This window comes from Sesamum indicum, linkage group LG3, assembly GCF_000512975.1.
Source record: "Sesamum indicum cultivar Zhongzhi No. 13 linkage group LG3, S_indicum_v1.0, whole genome shotgun sequence".
NCBI classification, from domain to species: Eukaryota; Viridiplantae; Streptophyta; class Magnoliopsida; order Lamiales; family Pedaliaceae; genus Sesamum; species Sesamum indicum.
Window position 1 is genome coordinate 16,710,450 of NC_026147.1, and position 19,559 is coordinate 16,730,008.

General features: G+C 32.0%; 2 protein-coding genes across 8 annotated transcripts in view; both read right to left on the bottom strand.

Moving 5' to 3' along the window:
* LOC105158602 (eukaryotic translation initiation factor) overlaps positions 1–1,955 on the bottom strand; it is a 6,703-nt gene extending 4,748 nt beyond the window's left edge. The window contains exon 1 of the mRNA XM_011075402.2: positions 1,637–1,955. Coding sequence (XP_011073704.1) covers positions 1,637–1,830 — 194 coding nt within the window. The 5' untranslated portion in view covers positions 1,831–1,955. The remainder of the gene's footprint in view (positions 1–1,636) is intronic.
* On the bottom strand, positions 6,296–10,315 carry LOC105158603. Of its 7 annotated transcripts, XM_011075406.2 has the most exons (4): positions 9,865–10,315; positions 9,624–9,741; positions 6,899–8,740; positions 6,296–6,737 (listed from the first exon to the last, which is right to left on the bottom strand). In XM_011075406.2, exons 3-4 carry the CDS (start codon positions 8,597–8,599, stop codon positions 6,558–6,560), a joined length of 1,881 nt encoding a protein of 626 aa, XP_011073708.1. In that variant the 5' UTR covers positions 8,600–8,740; positions 9,624–9,741; positions 9,865–10,315; the 3' UTR covers positions 6,296–6,557. The 7 variants fall into 7 exon arrangements, with proteins under 7 accessions (XP_011073708.1, XP_011073711.1, XP_011073705.1 ...); XM_011075409.2 differs by lacking the exon at positions 9,624–9,741 and having other exon boundaries at positions 6,899–8,733; XM_011075403.2 differs by lacking the exon at positions 9,624–9,741.

Consider the following 19,559-nt stretch of genomic DNA (forward strand, 5'->3'; position numbering starts at 1 on the left):
CCCTTTTGGTGCTCCCCCCCCCCCCCCCCCTTGTGTTCTTACAATGTCCAGGTTAAGTCTCACTTTATTGAGGGATTTGATTTTAAGGAGCACCATAGGAGGGGAAACAATTTGTAGAAACCCCCTTTTCACTTTTGGGTACCAAGGAAAGAGACAGACTTAAAGCACACTCCAACTGCCAATGAATGAGCACTGCTCCTATGAAGGATTATGCAATCTGACCGTACAAAACCTTACCCAGTAGTGTTATCAAGAAAATAAACATCTCTTGATTAGTAATGACACCAGTACTCTGTGCTCAAGATAGGTTATCTTCAGCCGGATCAATGCATATAGAACGCAAAAAATATCATGAAGGTACACGTCTACTCTATACCCAGATTTTGTCGAGTTAGCTTTTTGGTAGGAAACGCAATCACAGGAAAATGTATCCTACCAATGAATGAATTGTATCTCACTAATGATTCTGCACGAAATGATTTGATCTCAGCTTGGACTCCTAAGCTGGAAAAACTACAAAGAGAAGAGAATGAAGTCTCACACAGAACCTGAAATGCCATGCTCAGCCATCTCAATAAAAGAATTATCCTCCTTCCTCATATGGAGTTCAGAACCAAAGGCAATCATTGAGTGAAATCTATCTCACTCAAAGGAATCGAGGCACGCTATGCAAGTATGAGAAGGCAGATAGAGTCAGTCAGGAAAAATGCTTTCCCACCCAACTGCCCAAAGCATTGGCTAATCTCTTCTTTTATACCAACCAGTTGGAGAAAAGACAGGTATGACCATAATCATTCTTCTCAAAACACTCTGGTATGATGATTTCGCTGCCCGACAGTATGGAGTACCTGAACGCACCAAGGGAACAGGCCCTGAAGCGAAGGACAGGAACAAGTAGAATCAATGTGTTCCAACTTGTAGCCTTGCAACAATCCAGTTGACCAGGATTATATGATCACTATTTTCTTCTAACAACTTCTTTCAAGTATAAACTAATAGTCACAAATTCTAATATTCAAAATCTCAATTTAGAATACTCTTATCCCATGCTGATCTGTAATCAGCTATCCTCCTGACTGCGGTTACATCAAGCACCTCCATGCCAATAATATCAATCCACAGAATCTGTCACTTCTACCCCACTTATACAATTCAGAAACATGCTCATTTCTTAATCTATCTATCTGTTGAAATCATATCCATCTTCCAACAATTAGCAGTCACCATAACCCACCCTGACTACCTTACTGGTCGGCCCAGTTCTAATTCGTTTTCTCATCTGATATATGTCTACCCTTGATTTGTATCTTAACTAACTTAATGTATGCCACCAGACACGATATCTGTAACGATTTCAATACCAACAAATAAGAATATTAAATCGGACAACGAAATTAGAACCAGAAGCCGCTAATACATACAATGGGGGCAAAAGAGAGAAGGACGAAGAAGAGGAAAGTCAGGTACAAGAAAGCAAACAGAAACCCCAGATCATAGAATTACAAAAAGAGAAAGACACTTGAGACGGGCTCTTCCCTTCAAAAAGCAAAAATCGATTCAACAAGCAAACCGTCAATTTAAGTAAAGCCAAACTGTTTACAAAACCAATCATTTCGTGTTATTTCTCATTACGTACCACCAAAATTCTTCGACGGTGTCGAAAGTATAGACCTTGCGAAGAGAAGTGCCCCACGCTGCGCCCTGTTTCGGTTTCGACTGATTGTCGAACCAAAACGTCCACTTCCTCTCCAGCTTGTGCGGCTGCTTCTCCGCCGTTGCCGGCACTCCCGCTGGAACCTCTGATGCAGCAGCCGCCACTTCACTAGCCATTCAACCAAATCAAAGTTCCGAGAAAAGGGGTTTTAGAGAGGGAAACAAAGGAGGTGGAGAGAGAGAGAGAGAGAGATTTGCCTGGGGCTTTTAGGGGGAGTGCTGGCCTGACTAGGGTTAGAGTTGAGTAGGCACCTAACTGGAGTTGGGTTGATGAAGCTCCCCTTGTTCATGAAATGGGTTCGGAGGGTTTGGTAAAGTTAGAAAAGAAAGGCAAAATTATATTTTTAGTCTTATAACTTTAGGTCGTTAGTACTTTTAGTTCTATAGCTTACTTTATTTATATATTTAGTTATTTTTTTATGAATTTAATTCTAAACATCTTATATTTGGTCTTTTTTTGATAAATTTAGTCATGTATTGACAATTTTGGTCTCCTCTTCGCATTAATAAATCTCATTTTTTATCTTATAATTGTGAGTCGTTAGGACCAAAATTATTGATACATGTCTAAAAGTGTGAAAATAAGACCAAATGTGAGATACTCAGTACTAAATTCGTAAAAAAAAATATTACAAGTGCAAATGGAATAAGTCATAGAACCAGCCAGAATAAGAAAGATTATTGTTTCTCACTACTATACTTTATGTTGATGACAAGTCAATAATCCTTCTACCCTAATAAACTGCCTTCTACTGTCGCACGCATACTTGCTGGCTTCGAGTTCTAATAAGTTGCCCTCTACTAGCGCATGCACATTTGCTGGCTTCGAGCAATAACAAGTCGCCCTCAGTTGGTGCATGCATACTTGCTGGTTTCGAGCCCTAATAAGCAGCCCTCGATCGAAGCACATACTCTCATTCATTTTTCTGTATCGACTGTGAACCATGATAAGTCGCCTCCTGCTGGTGCATTCTTGCTCATTTCATTGGCTATGAGTCACAATAAAGTTGCCTCTAGCAGGCATATTTGCTTGACCATTTTATGGTTAGCATGCATTCACTTGTTATGTTAAGTACTCTCGTATCTCCTAGTATTCCTGTACTTGCTTATTTCATAATGCAACAGGTCTATCTCTTCTACGCATTGACTATTATGCTTTGATCCTAAGTTAGAAAACTCTAAAGCGTACCGGGCCAAGTTATCCTATCAATAGGAAGAAACGAGGCTACCACCTTACAAAATTACTCACTCTTTACTTAAGAAGATGTTAGTTTTTATCATTTACAATTGCTATCTATAACAAAAGTCAAGATTTTCCCCTCCATTTATATCACTGACCACAGGTAGAAATAACCATGCAAGTATGTTGCAAGCACTAGGTTAAACCCAATATTCTATTTCAGCTTGCTGGAAAAACAAATATATTTGTACATCCATCTCTAACAGCTTACAGGAAAAGAAGTATGTTAAAAGTCAACAGCAAATAATCAAGCAAATTGCATATCATAAATAGCACAGAATGGGGAAGAGAGGATTGAATTCATGGCATCTAGTGCCAGCAAAAAAACCAATTCAAGCCCATATCTTCATTTCCAAAGCCTCACTTAGGAGGTACCCAAAACATAAAATTTTTCATTTGTGCAGAAAAAATAAATTACGTGTCAGCAGGAGGGGGTGCACTCTCATTAGCATTAGTTAGGGGCTCCATCATGAGGGGAAGGCCTCCTTGGAATTCTTTCCTCCTGCCCAGCTTGTAGAATGATCTCTGACAACTTGCAAGGGATCTCCTCATCCGGCTTAAGGGAATTAGCCAGCCCAGCATGGATATCCAGGAAAGAAGTAGGAGTGTTAGAAGGAGAATAGTCGACCTCAACAAACTGGAGGGTGTACATGATAGTAGTACTTCAGAGCACTGTGAGCTAGCAAGCTTTGGAACTCCAAAGACTTCTTGAACCCCTCCAACCTGTTGGACCACATGCCATCCAACACTTTCTCCCTCCTCAGACGAGGCATAATCACAGATAATCTCGTTCTGCTTCAAAACAACTTGTTCCAAGCGCTTATGGAGGTTGTTAATCTCATATTGCAAGTGGGAAAGCTTTGCTTTATGTGCCTGATCCTTCTCCTAGGTTGTTCTCTCCAACTCCTCAACTTTCTTCTTTGCCTCTTCCGTTGCTGGTCCTCATTACACCAACCAGTCAAGCAAGCCACCAGTTAGTACGGTAACCTGAACATTTAAATAGGTTAGCCACTCAGTTTGTCATCTATAATTACATTTTGAAAAACTATAAATGTTACTTAGTTTGCTAAGATGAGAAGCAAATAAGCTCAAGATCTAGAGACAAGGAAATACATCAATGTAGGTCCTATCCAAGAGCGAGGGGGCTCTCTTCAGAAACTCTGTTGCCCGGCTGCTATCACCTTCCTCTTGCAACAAGGAGTTGTCCTCCTCTGTAGCTTACTTTTTCTTTGTAGTTTTTCCTCATTGAATTTGGGAGTTCCAACTCGTGTAAGGACACAAGGAGCTAGAGAGCAACCTGACCTACCTGTAACTTGTTTTTTCTTTGTAGTTTTTTCCTCAATGGGTTTGGGAGTTCCAGCTCGTATAACAACATGAGGAGCTAAAAGAGCTAGAGAGCTACTTGACCCCTTACTCTGCTTGGTGGAGTGGGGATCGGGTCTGCTTGTCATTTACACTTTGGATCCCCCATGAACTAGCCGGAGGGCGGATTCTTTAGCAAAGAATGCTGGTATAGCAACTTGAACTAGGGGATTTCTCCTCTTTAATGACCTTGTCTTGAAGCAACTGGTTGAACATATTGATTACAACAAAACAGATATACTAATAGGTTACACAAACTAGCCAGACAGGGAGGACGAATTACAATATGAAGAACGCGAAAATTATACCAGTCGCACCATCCATGTTAGCATCTTTAGAACTTAGCTCAAAATTATGAAGAAGGGCTGGATGAACTAGCTTGTGATGATCCAAGTGGGAAGTATTTAAGTGATCCAACAAGAGCTGGAAGGTAGTCGAGCGAGTACAAACAGAATAACTAGGAAGCTCAGGGGGTGCAGTGATCCACACAGTCGAAAAACACCAAGGAGTGGAAGAATAAACAAAAAAGTAGTGGCGTTTCCACTCTTTCATAGTGTAGAATGAAGAAACTGGGCATCCCTCTTAGAGGTGAAATAGAATAGCCCTACACTGGCTCTCTTTAGATGAATGAAATTGGGTAGCAGATGGGGTCTCTCCTAAGATATGAAGAATTCGGCTAGCATACTGAAAGATTTGGGGACTAGCTAACTCAATAGATTTTTTAAAAATATTTTTAGATTAGATAAGTTTAATAAATTTATTTATACTTTTGATATTTTTTTGTCATTTTGCAAATGAAAAAAAAAAAGAGACTATTTTATATTAAGTTAAGCAATATGTTAATATTACGTTCACAAGAGTTCAAAATTTTTATTTTTCATACAAGATAATAACATCACGTCATATAACAATATAAAAAAAATGGTTTCCTTTCTAAAAAAGGACTACTTTGATAATTTTATAAATTTAAGTGACTAAAGTGATAAAATTAAATTTAAATACCATTTTACCCTCCAACAAGTACCGGCCACATTTTTGCTGAAAAATGGTTAGAGGGATCAAATTGGGACAAAAATTAAAATTTAGGGATGCTAAAGTCAATAAATGAACTTGAGGGACTAAAGTGATTTTAAACAAAAATTTAAGGGGCCAAATACAACATTTACCGTATATATATATATATATATATATATATAGAGAGAGAGAGAGAGAGAGAGAGAGAGAGAGTAAATTGCATTTTGTCATCCGAACGATGTCTGTTTTTACATTTTGGCATCTAAACTTTTCTTTGTGTCAACTTACATAACATATTTACGAAATTTGCACTTAGCATATACAATTTCATTTTGCTGATTTTTTTGTCGTATGTGAAAAATATCACATCACATACCTTTAAATATCATATATGCATTGCATGTGATGTGTTTTTTATTATTATTATTAAAAACTTGATGAAAAAATAGTTATAAATGGCAAAATACAAAATTTCGTAAACTTGAGCTGGTAAATTGATACAAAAAAAAATTTTAATGCCAAAATATAAAAACGATTATAGTTGAAATGATAAAATGTAATTAACCCATATATACGTATATACATATATATTATTTTATATGAAATAAAACTAATGTATGAATAGATATCTCGACCGCACATTTTGTTAAAACAAAACTATAGACCATAAATTTGTTAGGTTATTAAATCGTTAGACTAATTTGACAATTCCGGACCTTTAATTTGTATTACTTAAATATAAACCATTGATTCATATTAAGTTTATCTAACGATCAATAAATAAAAGTATTTTTGTCATTTTAGATGCCAAAAATTAAAACTCTACGCACAACAGGCGCGTGTACAACAAATCCAGCTCCGAGGAGGGTTTTCTACATATTTTCAGAAGGGGTTTTTTTTATCATTATTATTATGACTCAGGTTTTTTTTGAAAAAATTATGAATTTCTCAAAGAGTAAAATGCACTAAACCCAGAAAATAACTATTTGCATATACATGATATTTATGTGGTGGACTGGTTGAATAACAGGGCATGAGAAGAGGAAAAATTTAAGTTACAACTGCAAGAACGAACCTCCAAAACAGAGCATACTTTGGCAAACACCAGCAACCACTACCATGATGCAAGAATCAGCATCATAACATGTACATCAATTATGTAATTCGATGTAACTCCCATTTGCTACCTGTATTTATACAAACTAATTCCTCGTCGTGTCACTTCAACTCAACTCCTATACGCTTTGGGTCGAAGAAGAGGACTACGAGAATGAATAATTGCAGCAGCGATGGCGAACGACTGCAAAGTTGATAGAGTTGATTGGAAATTGATGTAGTACAAACCGTCGTGAATATTTACCATTTTCATGATTGGTAAATTTCGTCTCGAGCCCTGTAAAAGTAACAACTGGGGCAAGGTTACCTTGACACTTTAACAAGATAGGCCATGATCAGAAATTTACAATTGGAAGTGCTAAAGAATAATTATCGAAATGGTTGCTGAAACTTTGTTATGACTAAGAACTATAGCATATAGAACGGAAGGAACGAAAGGGGCAGTGTGCAGACCTGCATAAAGAGATCAATGGACTTGCATTCTCCAGAATTATAGGCCTGGGGTGAATATTCCCCGTTGCTTGACGTCATGTTGAGAATTGTTAGAGGGCAACCGATATCCCAGCCCCCACAGTCGCAGTGGCCCCCAGAGGTCCACCTTTCAATAAGGCTTGATGGGCCACCACTGACTCTGGTTCTTGGTGCACCATGAAAACCTGCCGGAATTAAAATGTCCATGCTAGTTGAACATTCCCCAGTATTTCGTGAGCGTTCAGGATGTATCGAGGAGTCTAGAGATGTATTATTTCCATGTCTTTTAAGAAACTTCAGTCCCCATCCCCCGAGTTCAGCCTCCTTAGAATTGTTGCAGATGTCTTTCACAATAATGGCAGCCAACTCAAGATTTGGGGAACATTTATTTTCTGCAAGGCCATTGTGTGGATCAAGATAACTATTACTCACACCTCTAGACGGGTCCCAAGGAGTGTCTTCAAAAATAGCACTTGATCCCCCCAGTTTCGACAAAGATCTCTGCTTATAAGAGTGACTTGGCCTGAAAACATCCACTACCTTTCTCGTCAATCTGTTATTCTTCCTGAGGGCATGATTTGAGGTTTGTGTTTCCCCTATACGGTTGTCACTGGAAACAGAGAGAATAAACTGAGTCTCACGAACTTCTGAATTATTAGATGAGAATGTTATTGCAGTAGACACTCGCATCTTGGCAATACTTTCCGACTCAAGCTCGTCCATATCACATTCTTTCTTGCCATTTCTTCTTGCAAGGAAAGTGTAGACATAATCCAAACCTTTATCATCTGAAGACTCAACCTTTGACAAGTTGGCCATGTAGACCTCCCGGTTATCGTCCACAGTGAAAACATGGTGCGGCAGCCCATCCTTCCATGTACACTGCAACATTCCTTGAAATGAGGTACCATACACAGAAGAAGATGACTGATCGGAGCAACTGGAGTTTGTGCTTGATGTAGAAGCGTCCCTTTTATGCACAGGTGACGATGCATATCTATGATCAAGAAATTTTACCTCCTTTAGTAGCTTAGTACGAGATAAGGCGCTGCTCGATTCTTGCGGAGAGTCACCAAAATAAGAATAAGATGGTTTGCTTCCATCAAGTAATTCTGTCCTTCCAAAATTGACATCACGGTCAAAGGAGCCGAATTGTTGAAGCAACGGGCTCGTCAAGATGTTGATTATACTTTGGCTACGAGAGACAGTGCCAATAGTCCAATCACCAGTAGTGTTCATGATGACCTCAGTTCCCCCAATAAATGGACGTTCAATAGCTAAACTAATACTATTCGAACTTCTATTCTTGATTTCTGCTAAATTACTCCCATCTTCAGGCAAAACACCCACTTTTGAGGTAAAACTCCAAGCTGCAGCTCTTAATGCACAATTACGTATCAGTTCAAGGCAACGAAGAACATACTTTTCGTCAGGAGTTGTAATATGCTTAGGGATGCTGTTACTCAAACCATGAACATTTTTAAGGAACAACTCTCTGCACCATGTACTTGCTCTTGACCTCCTAGCGTTTAATATCAGAGTTTTGCTAGGCTCTATCTTCTTTCTGCATCCTTTGGACACAAGATTGCCTCCTTTTGATTCGATACTCTCAATAGGATACTGTAATGTATTGTCTTGTTTTTTACCATCTTTCCCCGGGTTTTTATTTGGGGTTTCCATCATCCAGCTCCACAGGAAAAGAATACATTAATGGTAGGTGGAAAGTTCCTTATAACATGCAGCTTCTATTATGCTCATCTACTAAGGTATAAAACTTAGTACTTAGCTCTCCCGTGCAACTCTTAGACCACAGCAACCTGGAAACTGAATATAACCAAATGTTAGTAGAAGCAAACAAACAGGTTTTATATAGAAGACTATTATATAACAACAAATATTTGTGATCAACTACAACTGACAATTTCTCAAATGAAATCTTTGGACACATGGTTATCTGCATGAATTAGGTCAAAACAGCTAAAGGGGTCTGATAGCGGCGTCGGATTTAAGTAAACACAAATTGAAGAATTTCGATTCACTCATGTGCTGCAATCATATTACTTGAGAAAAGAAGGATTTGAATGAATTATAGATCACCGACATTGAGAATGTAAAATTCTTCACAACAGCAAACGATCGTAGATACTAAGCATGTATGATTCCTTACGAGGAGAAGAATCATGAACCAAGAGTTTGAATTCACATGAATTTCTTTACAACTTCAAGAAAATAATATACTAATTTTTCAATATCAACGAAATCAACAACAATAACTATCTAGTCTGGATATCAAAATAACCATGAAGGTAGTATTTCAGTGTATAGTTTGGCTACCTTCATTGGATCCCAGAAACTCATAAAGGCTCTTGATGTTCGAAAACAAATGATATTAACATTATAGCTAGCTAGGGAATATTTAAAGCAAGTCTTTCTATATTCTTGAATAAAAGATCAAAAGCCTTTCGATTGAATCCAACAAATACCAACATTTTTATCAATTTTTAGTTGATATCTAAGAGGATAAAGTTCTAAACCTTTCCAATCAGGTCAATTATCTTTGCTTAAATAATTCCTGAAGATGACTAATAACCATATGAAAAAACAGAAGCCAACAACCAAAAAAGCAGAAAAATCCAAGAATAAGTATAAACTTAATCACAAAGCAATTCAACACATCATACACACCCATATGAACTATTTTCTTCACCTAAGAATTGGATACACAGCTAAACCCGCACTTCAATCCAACACTTGAACCAGAGCTTCCTCAAATCCCCCTCCAAAAATAGCGAAAACCCATCAAAGGAAACTCTCAAAATCCATTTCTAAGCCATACCCCAAAGTAAAAACAAAAAATCACCACAAAGATGAAGAAAAAAGCACCCAAATGTTAGCTTAAAGTCAATTGGGAACCAAGAACATGGGCTTGGAAAAGGGAAAAACTTTACCAACTTTCACATGGAAGAAAGAGCTCCATCGCTCCAATCTTTTCGACCCACAACTAGAAATAACTGTCTTTACAGTTTCCGAGTCCTAGCTCTACAGTCTACACAAATACACCAAAGTAGTAAACTCAGGGCAGACACAAATATGTGTAAGCATACGTTGTAGGAAAATGAAAAATGAGGAACTCATCCGGATTAACACTAATGGTTAAAAATGGCGTAAGCCACGTTTAGTCTTTGGTAAATTTGCAGGGCAGGTCCCACATTTGGCCAATTCTTGAATTTTCATGGCCCAACAGAAGCTCTGACCCCCAATTTCCGCGGACATACCGATATAGCTCAGAATTTTATAATACTGGAAAAAACACGGAAAATGTCCACATATCGTGTGTGTATAGGATGTGAGAGAAAGTGAAGAGCGAGAGAGAGAGAGAGAGAGGAAGGTATATGAGCTGGTGCGCACGACAAGTACAGAAGTCATATGCCCACTAAGCGGCAAAAGGTGAGTGCATATGAACACAGAGACACATCAGCCATGAAAAAATAAACAATGGAAAGCCCACAAAGAAAGAAACTGTGGACCCTTTGCCATTATTTTCTGATTTTTCTCAAACATGTGAATATTTTTAATTTTTGTACTTACCATTAAAAAATTGCAGATGGGCTCTTCTTTGAAACTTAAATGTTGATTGTTCGTTGGCTTCTATATTGGATAAATTACGCATAGACCCCTATAATTTGTTTTAATTATAATTATAGTTTTATTATTTTAAAAAATTATTAATACTCTCTCATTTTAACGTTCGTCCAATATCGTATCCCTTTCTATTAGGATTTATTAGAAAGTCGATGAACTTTCAAAATCTCTTTTCATAGATGAGAAATGAATTTCACATAAAAACTTAAACAACAATGAAAAACATATTTTCCAGTGAAAACTGAACTGAAACGCAAACATTAGATCCAAAATATCCTATTTTGGGATCTTACAAGTTCTTATTAAAAAAAATGGCCAAACGACTTTTAATATTTGAAAATTATCTTATAAAATATTTTGAGAAGTTTTTAACCTCATCCAAACACCTGTCGTTTGCACTTTTATTTCTAGTTTCAGTTCTTGAAACAGTAATTAAATTGAAAACATGTTTGTTTATACGTATTTTCATTGAAAATGTATTAATTTGACACCACAGTTTAGTATAAGATACAACCTTATTAACTAATTTAAATATATTTTTATTTTACATGAAAACTTATACAAAATTAAAACACATATTTTCGAGGCAAAAGTCAAACTGATAATGAAAACAAAGACAAAGAATAGTTGAAAGATGCGTGTGCTGCCAACAATGGAAGAAAAATATAATCTTACTGTTAGAACCACTAATAAATAATCAATATAATTTAAATCTTATCACAAATCAACACTAAATACTAAACAAAATATTATTTTAGCCGGTTCAAAAAAGTACTATTTTAATTGAAAAGGAAAAATAACTATTTTATTTTTGGTTCTTGTCCTAATCTCGTACTGATTTCGTTAAATTAAGGGATAATTATACTCTCCTTCTTGACTCTGTTATAATTGCATATAAATTTTTTGTGATTTAGAAAATTATATTTAACACCTTTAAGGTTGGCTTCCGTTTAAAAAATAAGTCTTTCCGTTAGTCAAAATTCACCAAATTCGTTGATATTAACAAAAAATCTGAATGAAAAATGAATATTTACCCTCGATTGACTTATTACCGACTTATTGCAGGTTAAATAAAAAAAAAAATTCTGACTAAACTACTTTTATAACTGTGAAGATATACCTCCTCACATGCATTAACGCGTAAAGATGTATGCGGGTAATTTAATCATAAAAATATTTATTTGATTTGCAATAAATCAGTAATAAGTCAATCGGAGGTAAATATTGATTGATTTTTTTGTTAATATAAGTAAATTCGGTGAATTTTAACTAACGGAGGAACGTATTTGTTGGATAAAAGCAAACTTCAGATGTATTAGATGTAATTTCTCAAATTACAAAAAATTTATATGTAATTATACCAAATTTCAAAGAAGAAGAGTTTAATTATCCCTTAAACTAAATTGTTCTTTCAGAAGCGCATAAATGCATAATACCCTTAATAAATAGGAAAATAGTAAAGGGCACCTGAAATATATATTTATATATTTTTTTCATACTAAAATTAATAACATATAACAATGTATATACATAACTTCTACATATATAAGTTTATATATATGTATAAATACTATTTTATTTCAAGAAAAAATATATTTCATGTAAATACAATACGTATATATTTATATACAAAGTGTATACTTACATATATGTAAAACTAACACTAGAAAAAAAAAAAAAACTATTACCTACAATTTTATGTTTCGCATTTAGTTAATAATATATGTTATTTATATTGGAGGGACCGGAACATTAAATTTGTAGGTGTTATTTTTTGGTGGAATTGAAATTTCCATCACCAGATTTGATGAGCTGATGATGTGATATATAGAGCAACATAGATATAATGGGATGTTGTTAGAGATTTAAATTTTTAGAATATGGTATTGATTTAATTTTTATATGATTTATAATATTTTTATAAAAATAGAAATACATATATATATATTTGGTCTTGGTAATAATTTATAAAGATATTGGTTTAATTACAAAAGAAAATTATACATCTATAGGAGATATAAAAATAAAAAGAAAAATTAAAGTTAGAAATTACCTATTATTTATAAAATGGTAAATGGTTATAGAAAATTTTTATTTTTATTATATACAGAAGTTAAATCATAGACCGAAAAATATACCTCAAAAACTTATTAAATTTAAGGATAATTATATTTACACCTCTTCGTATATGGTCTGTTTACATAAATTATTCTTATTTTTTAAATTATTACACATACACCAACCATAAACGTCAATATTCACTACAAGAAAATAGAACATTAGTCATAAAAAACCAGATGACAATTTTAATATTGTCACTTATTATATATATTCAATGACAAGACTGATTATTTTGTCACAATAAGAAATTTCATGATTTTAATATTTATTATTATTTTATAAAAATTGTTATTTAAAAGACCAAAAAATATGCACAAAATTATCAAAAAATATAATTAGTGACTCATTTATAGTAACGGTCTAGTAAAATTAACAAATAATAGTTGTCACAATAAAAAATTTCATGAATTGATTCTACGTATTCGATATTAATATAATTAACATATATCGATTATTGATAATTAAAATTTATGATATAATCATAATCGATGCAGTTATAGAAAAGAAGTCCAACTACGCAGTTTCATTCCTCCACAATTTTTATTTTCTTTTTTCTTTTAGGTTAACTAAACTTACTTAATTTCCATAGTATATCAGATTATATTTTATTACACACTACTATAGTATTTTTATACTGTTTTAAATTATGGTATAAAATATTTTCTTATATTTTATAAAATCAAATTTCCAACTGATTTCTTAAGTGCAATGGAAATTCAATATATAGAACAATATATTTTCAAAATTCCCTACATAAAAATTCAGATAATCTGCAAATATGTCCGATATATATTTATATATATATATATATATATATATTTTTTTTTTCAAAATTTAAAAAAATTCAAATAATCTACAAAATTCAGTAATTCAATATATATGGCAATATATTTTCAAAATTTCCAACATCAAAATTTAAATAATCCACAAATATATATACATAGAGAAACGGTGGTTGACCGCGCAATTAGGTTATTTTTTTATCAAATATTAATTTTTGGTAATTTTTAAATTTTTTATTATTAAAAAAATCTCATATATTATATATATTTTAAAAATAAGTTTGTGTTTATGTAAAAAATTCGATATTCAAGATTATGTTTATCTCTACTAGATTATACCATCAAAATTAAATTAAAGTTTGTGTTTATGTAAAAAATTCGATATTCAAGATTATGTTTATCTCTACTAGATTATACCATCAAAATTAGGATACGAATTTAATTTGTAATTATTTTAAACAAATTCAAATTTAGGATTATTCTTTTATTTTAAAAAAGTATTTATCTAATCACTAACCATTTATTTTCATTTTAATCATATACTTTTCAGTCACTAAACTTATACCAATCTCTTGGTATATATATCTTATTCAGTAAATTCTTAATTTAATTAATCATGTAAAATCATTATTTTTAACAATTTATATTTTTCATTAACATATATTTTTTGATAATTTTCTGTTGGTTCATTAATACTGATAAATTCGGTTTTTCATTCACTCAAAATTAATATTTCTTAATTTTTCATAGTTTTTTTTTTCTGATTGAATTTGATTTTTAATATTTCATCGTTATTGAGGTTTAAAAAAAATCATAATCCACTGCTTAATTTATTTAAAAATTTATGTTACAAAATACATTTTGTCATCTTCTCCCATATGAATATATTTTTTTCTTAGTGAAATAATTTTATGAACTCTGTCAAACTTTTAACATTAAATATATTGTAAAGTTCGTAAGTTTGAATTTATTACAATATATGTTTAAGCTTTTTTTTTTTAAAGAAATTGAGTTTGCTACAGGGTTTTACACTGTTTTTTCAGTAGTCATTTTTTTATTTTATTTTTATTCAATATTTTATTATTTCTTCAAAATCTAATAATTTTGTGATGGCGTTTGGGATGGATTTTTTAAAAATCATCCGTCGCAATTTTTGAAAAAGGGTAAATTACATAAAAACATGTGTTATGCAAAACTAATTAAAAACTCGATCCCCATGTTAATGAAATGGACAAAAACCCACTTGTGTGTTTCAAAATAATATATACTCTTTTTATACTGTTTGTTTCCCTTAACGGTGTTAAAGTTTTTAGTCTTTTACTCGTTATATCTTTATTTTAACAACCATAGATCATACAGGGTAAAAAATAAATTGTCTAAATTATTAAATAATTATATAATATATTTGTTATTTATATATATGATATATATAGTGTACATATATACAAAGGTGGTGGCTGCGATCTCTGGCCGATGTCGCCCAACTGCAAAAGGGGGTGATCGATCGCCCAAAATAAAAGCGCCACCTTGGGCGACGATGACTCTCCCGGGTTATTTTGGTGGCCGATGGCAAGGGGAGGGGAAGAAAAAAAGAAAAAGTCAGAAGAAAAAAATTATATAATATTTTAATTTTTAAATTATTTTTCTAAAATCTAAAATTGAATAAAACATATTAATTTCTTATATACTGATAAATTTTAATATTAGTTTTTTATTTTAAATACCTATAATGATAAATTTGAATTTAAATTTTATTTATTATAAATAGTATAACTTAAAAACTTTTTATATTTAATTAATATACTCTATAAATAAATATAATTTATTAAAATATATTCAAACATAATAATAATTAAAATTTAGTTAATATTATATAATTATTATCTAACACCAAATTACAAGCTCCCACTTTTTTTTTCTTTTTTTGTGATAAAGTGTAATAAAGGACAAAAGGGGATATTTATTGCTATATAGCTTGAGAAGAAAACATCCATATTTGCATAACTGGCGTATGTAATGCACTATCAAAAAATAGTTTTCTTGCGACGAGCATGTGAATGTGTAATGGTCTTTGCTAGAAATCGCAAATCAGTTAGTCTCTGGGACGTATTTGAGACGGACTTTTGCAACGGGCCACATTTATCGTGATTTTGATATGGAATTTGCAAAGAGTTACAAAGGGACAATAGACAATATAGAAAATATTAAAAACCATCAAGAATCAAATAATGTCCCAAATTTAGGACGGCAATATTCCATCGCAAAATGCCATTGGAATTTATGGATGTCAAACCAATTGAGACGGACTTTTTGAATGTCATCAATAAGACTGACTCTACAATGACTTTTGCAATGATATATTTGTCGAAAAATTGAATTTTTGATACTAGTAGCATCATCTGTCCCAAGTCCGTCTCAAATTCCATCACTAATTGGGACGGAACTTTTCTGTTCGCAAACAACCCGTGGCAATAAATAATTTTTAACAGTGAGTAATCCCTAATCAGGAAAATTGAAACAAAACTCTCGTCTCTGCTAATTTTTTTAAAATTATATTCTAGCAAACAAAAACTGCTATAACTACATATGCATAGATAAATATATATTTATATAGTGATGATTTTAAAATATTATATAATATTTTATCATTAATATTATTTTTTTAAAGTACATAATAAAACATCAGTACAAAATCTAATATTAAAATATAATTTTTTTCCTGTATTTGTTGTGTTTGATGTTTTAGTACTTTATTTTTCTAGGATACCAAATAAGTTCTATAACTTTTTAATTTATTACAAATTCGATTATTCATAATAGTTGTCGAAAAAAACACATGCCCATCACGTTTAATTTGAGTCTGTTGTTCACATACTAAATATAAATATATATAATTAATAATAGTATTAAAATTGTCACTTAATATATCTTTCTTGTCGCTAAACTACGCATATTTTTCTTTTTAGTGTACTAAAATTATCTCACATGGGACTTCATTTAAAAAAAGAAAAAAATTCTTTACACGTCAAGTACATTGTATTCATCAATTATTAATTAAGTACAAGCAATAATTATCATATGATAAATTACCAAAAAAAAAAAAAAAACTGGGGAATAAAAGAAAGAAAAAAGAAACCCTAGATTTTTTATTAGGGTTTTGCTGAACCTTGGCCTTTTTACATAAACAAATTCTAAAAGAACCAAAAATGATTAAAGTCATACTACTCAAAAGTTACAAACAAAAGTAATCAACATTTTTGTTTGGTCAACAAAATCAAACACTTGCAGCCAAGAACATGAACATAAACATGTTACATATATAACATCATGTGGCTGTCACAAGATTCTTGAATGTAGACATCTTCTGGAACTGGACAAAAAATTCCAACATAAATTTGACAAGTAACATTAGTATAAATAGCACATAGATTTCCTAGTAACTTTTGTTGTTCTTTCTTTTGCTTTTGTTTTCTTCCTAATCCCTCATTGCATTCACATTAATTTCTCTTAACATACTAATAATATTATTTTTTGTCTGTTTTCTAACTGTAGTGTTTCTGTCTTTTCTGCTTGTTTTAAATGCCTTTTCCCTTATTCTCCTAGTTTTACTGATTGTTGGTTTGTGTCCGATAGTTATTTTTATGGTTGAGTCGCAATTGAAATAGGACACAGCTTGAATTAGTTCAATAAGTTCTAACTCAAATGACGAAACTGAGGTTCTATAATTTTAGAGGTTATGGGTTCGAACTCTACTATATGCGTGAGATGTTGTTCTACTGCATAATAGATGTTGTCTATTATAACAGGTGTTGTTTTAAATTTCATTTATCTGATATTGTTGATCAGAGTATAATTATTGTAATTATTTTTGTTAGGAAAAATAAAAACTTGAACTACTATATAGAGTTGAAATATTTGAGTTGTATCCTGGCTAACAATTATAACTTTTAATTGACTATTGGCGATTGTTGTTCGATCAAATAATTGGTACCGGAGTTAGGATAACGAATTTGATTCCCATTACAAAAGGGGATGTTGGTTTGTCTAGTAACAATTTACTCCCATAACGGGGGATTAAATACAATTTTTATCTTGTAACTTAGATCATTTAGCATTTTCGTCCTTTAACTTTTAAGAATAGTATTTTGTTCTTACAACTGTCATTTTGTTCTTCAGAGTTCACCTGCATTGGCGAAAAGGGCGGACTCCAGCAAAGGAAGAACTAAAATCATAAAAATTAAAAAGATTTTGGACCAAAATGTTACCCAAAAAATTAAAAGATAATACGTAAGAAGCACATGCATTTATGCTATTAGAATGGTAAACTTCGACAAAAAATGACTAAAATTAAAAATATGTAAAACCAAAATATTATTCAGGATTTAAAGAACAAAATATCAAATAACTAAATTACGAGACCAAAAATATATTTAAACCTGTAACGGGCCTACAGATGAACGTGGTAATTATACTATACAATTTGAATATTTGAACTGCCATTGCTGATAGCTATAACGTCATGAACTTGGACCAACAGTAATGTTCAAAATTTGCAAAATTAAAAAAGTTACGTATATTTTTATTTTCAAAAGGAGACTATTATCATAGTATATATGTTTGATTAATTATAAATCGAAATAAAATTTTATGAACTATTATCAAATTAAATAAACAATGAGCAATAACTCGACTCGACTCGAATTTGATTGAATCTCATGTTACATGCAATATATAGAGTTAAATGAACTATATATTATTTCTAGCTGACTAATTATAAACGTGTTGCTTCATATATATTATAAAATTAAAAAAATTAATTAATTTAATTCATAGATATAGCAGCAATAAATGAACATTAATTTCGAAGGGGGAATATTATATTTAATAGTTGAGTTCGTACGTTTGAATTATGTAATTTATAATATTGATTGATCTATAGGGATATAATTGAGCCGCCATACCAACGACCCTTGGAAAATATGAACCACCACTTTCTCTCAAAAGTCAGAAAATTTGAAAAAATAGCTATTAATTAATATTATAATTGTAATAATTTTGATTACTTTCTTTATAATTAGTTAAATAATTGCACCTTAATCTATAACCCTAGTTATTATTTATTATTATCTAGCTAGTATAATTACGTGGTCATGTGGACCATTTGAAAATTTGAAAAACACAGCATTTCTCTCGTGGAACTATACTATATATGACATCTATGGGGTCAAGTATAAATTAATATTTGATAATTAAATAAAGCCCTTAGTAATTTAAGAAATATATCTAATTAAGATGAGAATTCTTTTGATTTATAACCTAGATATTTCAAAAAAATATATATATATTAGACATCTGGACGTCAATTCATAAATTGCTTGATGTAACTCAGTGTCCATCTTATTATGATATGATTGATTGGTTTAGATATATTTTTGATTCTGTAATTCTCCGTCCATATTGCAAAAAAACCCAATCAAAACAAAAATTTCAATTTAAATGAACCACGTGAGGCGCACATGAGTTATTCCGATGACTTTTGCAAAATTCGACAACGAAAAAACCAAAATTGCGAAATGTCAAAAAGTTACAAAACTATTTTGCGACCTTAGAAATACCAAATTACGGAAATTCTAGAACAAAAAATGTATGTAAGCCTGATTGGTTCAAATGAAATACTAGTCATTATTCAAATATGTTGCCTTGTTTAGAAACTCACTGATTTTGAACACTAAAGGTCATTTTTTGGAACTAAGCCCAGCAACCCCTCATAGCTACAAACTCATATGATCAGCAATGATCTTTTGGTGATCAAGAAAGGTTGATGTTGTCCATGCGGATTTATACTCCCATGGGTCCTCACTACTGTATCAATTATAATTACACTATCACAGACTGATTCAACGATGTACATTTTATATGAATATAAATTCACATGGACAACATTAAATTTTCGTGTTTATGTAGATTTTTATATAATGGAAGCACACTATTGGATTAATTATCACTAGGAAAAATGAAGCAATTTACCTCCAGGTAAATTGTTGTATTTTAAAAAATACAAGGAGATAAATCGCTATTTATTTTTTCGTAAAGGGGTA

Bases quoted from the DNA above. Each gene is read 5' to 3' on its own strand.
- LOC105158603 (XM_011075409.2), bottom strand. From the start codon at position 8,599: ATGATGGAAACCCCAAATAAAAACCCGGGGAAAGATGGTAAAAAACAA. The intron at 6,738-6,898 runs GTCTGCACACTG...ACCTTGCCCCAG, and splicing joins CCATTGATCTCTTTATGCAG to TTGTTACTTTTACAGGGCTC.